This window comes from Parambassis ranga, chromosome 6 (genome assembly GCF_900634625.1).
Source record: "Parambassis ranga chromosome 6, fParRan2.1, whole genome shotgun sequence".
Lineage (NCBI taxonomy): Eukaryota > Metazoa > Chordata > Actinopteri > Ambassidae > Parambassis > Parambassis ranga.
In genome coordinates, this window is record NC_041027.1 from 10,023,540 (window position 1) to 10,031,811 (window position 8,272).

The following is an 8,272-nucleotide window of genomic DNA, read 5'->3' on the forward strand; positions in this document are numbered from 1 at the left end:
ATGAGCATGCGCAAATGACATATGGGACTACGACACGCTTTCCACGACACATTTAACTAAAGCTAACAAAACTGGATTTTAAAATGCTAGAAAGCAGTGCTGGAGGCTACTGCTAGTATAGTGGTAGTGTCTTTAAACTAGATGCAATTTGAAACATGAACTTTTTTTGATATTGTGTAGACAAACAGGTGTCATTAGGATAGCTCTCTAGCTAGCTAGCTAGCTAGCTAGCTAATATCAGGTTTAAGCACATAAACAAATACTGGATATTTATAATCGGACGGAGGCTAAGTACTGATACTGATATTTGAAAGATGGGACGAAAGAAACAGGGCAAGTTTGCCCGTGCTGACAACAAAGGCAAAGACAAACGGCATAAAATTAAAGGAAAATCTTTAGAGGCCTTTACAGAAGAAATGCACACTGCCTTTGAAGGTAACTGTGATTATTTATAATCCACAAATATCTCAATATATGTGTGTTTCACTCACCTGACATTAAATAACTTTAACCAATGTTCCTGTCCACATCAGCTCTTACATTTTACTATTTGTTTAGCGTGAAAACATTTCAATTGCTGTAAAAATGCAATAAAATATTATTTATTGAAAATGTAAAAAGGAACTAACGCATGCCATAATATTTTACACTTAGTAAAGTGTTTGCGCTCAAACCATAATCTCTACTTTCTGTGCTTTATCACTATTTTACAGCAAGTCTTCAAATAGAAGAAGGTGCAGAGGCTTCCCAGGTCAAACTGCCGTGTCCACTTGCCATGTGGGAGTTGGGTCACTGTGATCCCAAACGTTGTACCGGCCGGAAGCTGGTGCGTAAGGGCTTTGTGCGTAACCTGCGCCTTAATCAAAGATTTAACGGTCTCATACTGAGTCCAATGGGCACAAAGTATGTGACCCCAGCAGACAGGTTTGTTGGTTGTTTTCCTCTATGTTGTTACCATTTAAATCAATGCTAAACTGTAAGTGTTCTAACAGATGTGATCTTTTATTCACAGAGAGATCGTGGCTCAGAATGGGCTGGCAGTGATCGATTGTTCCTGGGCCAAACTGGATGAGACGCCCTTCAGTAAGATGGTCGGCTCTCATCCCAGGTTACTGCCATACCTCGTAGCTGCAAACCCTGTCAACTATGGCAAGCCTTGCAAGTTGTCTTGTGTTGAGGCTTTTGCTGCCACGTTCTGCATTGTAGGTAAGGCTTCAGCTAAGACACAGATGCTGAACTGTCTGCCTCTTGAACTTTGTTGATGATTACAACAGTAACTTGTATATATCTGATATTTCAGGTTTTAAGGAACTGGCAGTGCTCTTGTTGAAGAAATTCAAGTGGGGGACAGTGTTCCTGGACCTCAATCAAACTCTTCTTGAACGCTATGCTGCATGTCAGTCAGAGGAAGAGCTGCTGTCTGTAGAGAAGGACTTTCTCACAGCTAAACCAGAGGAGGAGGAGTTCGGTAAAATTTAGGGGGGGTGTGAAGGTTGATGGCTGTTTGGATTACTTATTATTTTTTCGATTTTATGTACTACTTTTCGGCCTAAAATGGTCAGATTTAAGCTTTGATACGTAAAGGTTCTATCCAGCTTCCTATCTGCTCCAGTGATTTTCTGGGGTGAGTTATTACTGAGAGACACTGGTCACATATTTCTCTTTAGAAACAAAAATTAAAGAAGATCTTTGGGGTTAGGTGATTTAAGTTTAAAAAAAAAAAAATCTGGACAAATATTTTTTTAACTGTGTTAATCCTCATGTGGTCTGTCCTGTTCACAGATCCTTTTGATGTCAACTCCGGTGTAGAATGTATGAATCTTAACAGACGTCCATGGTAAGCATTTAATATTTCTCATGGAAGAATTAAATATGTAGCCTCTCTTCCCACTTTGTTTTCTATATTGTTCTTGTCGTAGTCATTAAATTTCAATGTTGCATTTAGTGAACCTGAAGATGATACCAGCGAGGATTCGGACACCTGTGAGGAAGATGAAGAAGCTGAAAGCAGTGAAGAGGAGCGCACAGTTACAGATCAACATGATGAAGAAGAAGACTAAATCAATAAAGTAAACTTCAACTGTGGAGTTTTTGTAAAATAAGGACTGGCAAAACTGTATTTTTTATGGTTTTTTATTAAATATAAATATAGAAATTCTGCAATAAATTGTGTTAATTTATGTGAATATAGACTAAACACAAACATAAGGGGCATAATTATAATATATGATGTTGTCATAATGTAGGCTGTACATGGTGGAGTGAATTCAAACTGCTTCTAAGTTGAGGTAAACTCGAATAAAGGACCTGTAGATGAGCTCCGCTGCGTTGTATTATTCGCCAATGTAAAAAAGAGCAGGAAAAAGCCTTGTTAGCCACGTCTACTGCGGTGTTTGCTGCCGTCTGATCCAGCCCTATCAGTAAGATGAAGTTCAGTAGGTTGTTAATGTGGCGAGGGGGCGGACACAGCGGGACTCTCCTCTGCTGTCCTGCGGTAACATTGTTGTGGAACGACGTCACAGCTCGAAAATGAAGGCGCAGAGGCAGCCATTACTGGAGCTTCTCTAATTATTTTATTCCAAATAAATACTCGCGGAAAACTCCCATGGCAAGAGCTACAAGTCAGCTGGTAAGCGTTGCAACTTTACTGTGAATAACGGTTCGAAGCCTGTGCTTCAATTGCACAGTGTAGTGGCGTGTGGCAGTAAATAGTTATGTCGGGCCTTCATTTGAAGAGCGGTGCTAGCCGCAAAATACGTTTAGCGTAACGACTCACTAGCAACGTTAGCTTGCTAATGTTGGCTACCACAACACCTAGCGTTTGCTATGATAAAACGTGTCGTCCGGCATGTGACTTGCGCCACGATAGTAGGTTTTTGGACCTATTCGGGCATTGTGAAACATTTATCAGCGGTTGTTATTAGTTTTGGAGGATGTGTGGCAATTTTCCGCTAGTCGGTAACTGTTGGCTAATGTTAGCTTAACAGGTTCGCGCTTTCAAACGATGTTTGCTAGCAAGAGCTAACATTAGCTTTGTCGCGTTCTACCTTTCGTTACAAGGTAGTTTTATAAAGATAGCAATGTGCTGTTCGATTGTCAATTCCTGAACTTTTACATTTCACTACTAACGTCAGCACACCACGTTTGAATAAGATCAGGTGGTATTATGTAAAAATACAAAAAAGGCCTTGAAGTAACTTATGTTACCTGGTGTGCTAACGTTTGCTAGCGTTAGCTAATTGGCTGGCTGTTAGCGTTAAGTTTGTAAATCGCTGTCAGTGATGGCCGGCATTATTTGACAAGGCAGCAGTGGCTAACATTAGCCCGCTAGCAGGCGTTAGTTAGCAAAGAAAGTTCATACAGGCCCGTAGTTACCCGAGTCATCACGGCTTGAAACACGTTAGCTGACGCCTTCTATCAACCATTACATGGTTTACCAGTAGTACTGGATCAGTATATAGTTAAATGGCTTGTTGGCAAACATATAGTCAAGGCCGGAATAGGCAGCTAAATGGCCACACCTTGGTATTGAATGAGAAGAAGCTAGGACAACTGAACTATCTAATGTTAACTGAGTTGTGATCTAAACTACACACTTGATTGTTGTACTAGGTAGTACATTAGAAATGACTGACTTTGGTACGAGCACCAAAATAGATTGTTGGGAAGCATAACCTGACGCTGTGTGCTATCTTTCTGGCTTCAACAGGCAGTTGGTCGCTTTCTGTGTGTGCGCTAGCTGCCATGACAATTAGATTATGTCCATACAAATGGAAGGAGTTCAGTGTAGTTGTTGAAATAAAGCACCGCTGTCACATGAAAGCTGTAACTTTTAACAAAGTTTTTACAACTTGAACAGTGGAGGGTGGGGCTACAAGGCTATTAGGCAGCTTCCTCAGTAGTTGTTTGTCTTTATCAATGCTAGACTTTGCTCTTCAAGTGGTCCCACCAGAAAGTTATGAGAGCTTAAAGTAAATTTTAAATACAATGGCAATGGAAAGTGACTCTTGTCTGTATGACAAGTCCTCACCTTTCTAGTGTGAAATACAAAGTTTGTAAAATAAACCCTATTATATATATAAAATCAGCTTTTCTTTTTTATGTGAATTTTGTTGATGCATGATAACCCAGAAATTGCTATAGAAGAAAAAAAAAAAGTCACAACTGCATTACACGAGTGGCTAATATATTCTTAATGCTTTCTCTCTCGTGCTAGTATGATGTTGTGCCCATTCAGCCCAGCGTTGTCATCTGTTCCTGCTCGCATCCCTCAATGGTAAGAAACCACCCTGACTCCTGCTCGCCACTTGCTATCCCAGGCGCAAGCAGCAGCCACTGCCCAAGCATGGAGGGCTCAGCCTCAGAGGCATGTGCTGTAGGAGCGTCAGCCAGCAGCCAGGGCTCAGACATCCGCACACAGCAAGCCGTCCAGGCCCCTCAGCCACGCAAGAAGAAGCCGGAGGACTTCAAATTTGGCAAAATACTGGGAGAGGGCTCCTTCTCGACAGTATGTAACTTTTGAGTTCTACCTGGGTAGATGTTGTTACATGTTAGCATTCTTTCAATTTATGTTCTTATATGTGCAGTAGATGACTCATCCAAGAAGAATTGTTGGAGAGTCTAGAGAATTCTTTGGTTTTCTCCTTAGCCTAACAAACTTGTAACATGTCATGTTTCCTATTTTTTTACCTAAGGTGGTCCTGGCAAGAGAGCAGGCAACGGGGAAAGAATATGCAAGTATGTAATAATAGAAGAGCTTCTGATATATGCAGTAAATAACTCTTTGTAATCAAAAAGAAAACCTGCTACACTTTCACTGACACAGTTTTTTTTCTCTCTTCCAGTTAAGATTTTAGAGAAGCGCCATATTGTGAAGGAGAACAAAACCCAATACGTGAAAAGAGAAAGGGATTTGATGTCAAGTCTAGATCACCCGTTCTTTGTCAAGCTCTACTTCACATTTCAAGATGATGAGAAGTTGTGTATCCTTTTGATAAATTTGATAAAGTTTGTCAAGAGAATAATGTGTATGTCACTAACTTACCATGTCTTGCCTTGTTTTATAAAAAAGTCTTCCTTAACTAGCTTTTCTTAGATTTTGGTCTCAGCTATGCTAAGAATGGCGAGCTGCTGAAATACATTCGCAAAATTGGTTCATTTGATGAGACCTGTACTAGATTCTACTCAGCTGAAATAGTTTGTGCTCTAGAATACTTACACAATAAGGGGATAATACACAGGTACGGTGTTGCTCTATCATCCTTATGTTATTTTTAGGCATGTTTTCCTTTTAGTTTACGATGCATTTCTGTCATTACAGAGATCTGAAACCAGAAAATATTCTTCTGAATGAAGAGATGCACATCCAGATAACAGATTTTGGGACGGCAAAACAGTTATCGTCAGACAGTAAACAAGGTATGTCCAGAGTCTCAATACTTATTTATCATTGTAAAGGTTAGGTATAACAAGGAGACAACATGAATTCAGTTTAAAGCACTTTAAAGACCTTTTTTTTTGTTAAATAGTTTTTTGTGTCGTTTTACAGCAAGAGCAAACTCCTTTGTTGGAACAGCACAGTATGTGTCTCCAGAGCTGCTAACAGAGAAATCAGCCTGCAAGAGGTAAAGACTTTGTTTCATGTTCAGATAAAGATTACCCATCATTTCTGTAATCTTCTAAAGCTTTTCTGTTGTTCCTTTCTTGTAGCTCTGACCTGTGGGCCTTGGGATGTATTATTTATCAGCTGGTGGCTGGTTTACCACCATTCAGAGCTGGGTATGTGTGATTTATCTAACGACTGATCAGATGGGTTGTTTTGCCATTTTGCTGTTTAGGGTCATTTCATCTTGTGACACACTTCCCTAAAAGTTTCTTCTTTTTGTGTCTGTTCTTCTTCCATTTCTTTGCAGGAATGAGTACCTGATATTCCAGAAGATAATAAAGCTGGAGTATGAATTCCCAGAGAAATTCTTCCCCAAAGCCAAGGATCTCGTTGAACTGCTTTTGGTAGGTCATCAGATTCTGGTGTGTATATGAAGGATGTAATATCTGCGGGTGGAATGTGTTTACTGTATTAGATAACTTTTTCTTTTTCTGCCAAATAAAAAACATGGCGTACCTATTTTTTTCCTTCAGTCGTTGGACCCTTCCAAGCGACTTGGGTGTGAGGAGATGGGAGGGTACGAACCGCTGAGGCAGCATCCCTTCTTCGACACCATCTCCTGGAGAGACCTACACCTCCAGACACCCCCCAAGCTCACGCCGTACCTGCCAGCTATGTCTGAAGATGATGAGGACTGCTATGGAAATGTAATGTTTTATTATTGTATTGTGTTTTTAGACTCAAAACTCCCACTTTTCTTACACGTCTTGCATTTTTATCGTTCTCAGTATGATGACCTCCTGAGCCAGTTCAGTAACATGCAAGTGGCCCAGTCCAGCTCGTCACACTCCCTGTCGCCATATGATTCCACACCCCCACAGAGGTCCAGCAGCAATATTGAGCAGTATATCCACGACCTGGACAACAACTCCTTTGAGCTGGATCTGCAGTTCACTGATGAGGAAAAGCAATTGCTGCTGGACAAGCAGACCACTGGGAACCCCTGGTACAGCAGCCTCAAATGTTTCACTCTAAACTTGTTGTTGTTGAGTTATATTATTTTGTAGCTAAGGGTTGTGGCTGATATATATATATATAAAATAAAAAGAATCTGTCAGGGAAGAGGTGTCAATCATAATCTGTTGCTTGTTTACACAGGCACCAGTTTGTGGAGAATAACCTGATCCTGAAAATGGGCCCCGTGGATAAGCGAAAGGTGTGTGAACAGAAGCACTTCTATATTACTCTGTGCATTGTCAGTCTTAACTTTACTCAAGTAGTGCACAGGTACTTTGTCTGTTACACTGTATGATGGTTTTTAAAGTCACTTCACATTGCTGTAACGTACTGGAAGTTAAGGGGAATCCCCCGTTGGACTGTGGAAAGCCTTCATGGCCTCATAGCCCCCCCTGTTGGAGAGCTCTCAGTATCTGTGCATTCCATTGCAGGGTCTGTTTGCTCGACGGAGACAGCTGCTTCTCACAGAAGGACCACACCTGTACTACGTGGATCCTGTCAACAGGGTCCTCAAAGGAGAGATTCCATGGTCTTTAGAGCTACGGCCCGAGGCCAAGAACTTCAAAACCTTCTTTGTTCATACGGTACATAATCATTTATTCCTGATGCCTGTCCAGCACATATATCTTTATTTGCACGCTGATACCTGCCCACTGTCTGGAATTTGTTACCAGGTTTTTCACTCTGCTAATGTTTTGTTTTTTCCCCTGTGATGTTTGCAGCCTAACCGGACATACTATTTGATGGACCCCAGTGGAAATGCAGACAGATGGTGCAAGAAGATTCAGGAAGTGTGGAGAAAGATCTATCAAAGGCACCAAAACCCTGGCCTATAGGAGCACAGTTCACCCCGTGCCCACTCCTCTTTAGCTCTGAGGCCAATCACTGAGCAGAGTAACACCCTCTTTAGTGCCCTTCATCACCGCAATGTAAACAAACTCTTAGAGTGCTGGCATCTAGACCTTGTTTGTTTTCCTGAGTAGAACCATTGGGAAAATACAACTTTGGATTCAGGGTTTGCTTTGCTTGTTCTTTGTGCTCTCTGTGAGGCTTCTATTGCATTTTTTCCATGTATGGATGATAAGACTTCCACCATGCACATCTGCTTTTTGTACATTCTGCGGGGAGGGGGAGGGGGGTGAAGCTTGTCTTGTAGAGTGACACAAGCTTGGGTACCGCTAGGACTATCTCAAATGCAAGGACTGGTTTCCTGCTTCAATGATAATACAAACTCTAGCTTTTGTGAAACAGAACCTGTCATGATATCTTACTTAAACCATATCCTAATCCTGCATTGTACGTACAAGCTGTAGTCGAGCCCCACCTTTAGTGCATATACTCTATAGTTGTAACAGATACTGTAAACTGATTCAGTCTCACATGTTTACCAAACACAGATCCTATATATATATATATATATATATATATATATATATATATATATATATATATATATATATATATATATATATATATATATTTGTCAGAGCCCAAAATTTCCCACAATTTTTGATTTGTTTTTTAAGTCTCTTGGTACTTGCTTATTGCAGTCAAGTTAAGGTAGGTCTCTATGTAATAAAGCAGAGCGCCAGTCTGCAGTGAGACATCGGTTTGAGCCAGTCTCTGTAAGCGTGAGCCTTCCATAGCCGT

The 8,272-nt window shown here is 40.8% G+C and overlaps 2 protein-coding genes across 2 annotated transcripts; both read left to right on the forward strand.

Moving 5' to 3' along the window:
• Positions 1-9: 9 nt before the first annotated feature.
• Positions 10-2,102, forward strand: tsr3 (TSR3 ribosome maturation factor). Its single transcript, XM_028407469.1, has 6 exons — positions 10-435; positions 714-924; positions 1,013-1,206; positions 1,301-1,468; positions 1,783-1,837; positions 1,946-2,102. The coding sequence occupies exons 1-6, from the start codon at positions 315-317 to the stop codon at positions 2,058-2,060; spliced, it is 864 nt and encodes a 287-aa protein (XP_028263270.1). The 5' UTR covers positions 10-314; the 3' UTR covers positions 2,061-2,102.
• A 353-nt stretch (positions 2,103-2,455) lies between these two features.
• On the forward strand, positions 2,456-7,640 carry pdpk1b (3-phosphoinositide dependent protein kinase 1b). Its single transcript, XM_028407468.1, has 14 exons — positions 2,456-2,629; positions 4,217-4,507; positions 4,695-4,737; positions 4,845-4,982; positions 5,096-5,240; positions 5,321-5,418; positions 5,549-5,624; positions 5,710-5,778; positions 5,913-6,009; positions 6,139-6,312; positions 6,394-6,611; positions 6,764-6,821; positions 7,054-7,206; positions 7,345-7,640. The coding sequence occupies exons 1-14, from the start codon at positions 2,606-2,608 to the stop codon at positions 7,456-7,458; spliced, it is 1,698 nt and encodes a 565-aa protein (XP_028263269.1). The 5' UTR covers positions 2,456-2,605; the 3' UTR covers positions 7,459-7,640.
• Positions 7,641-8,272: the final 632 nt, after the last annotated feature.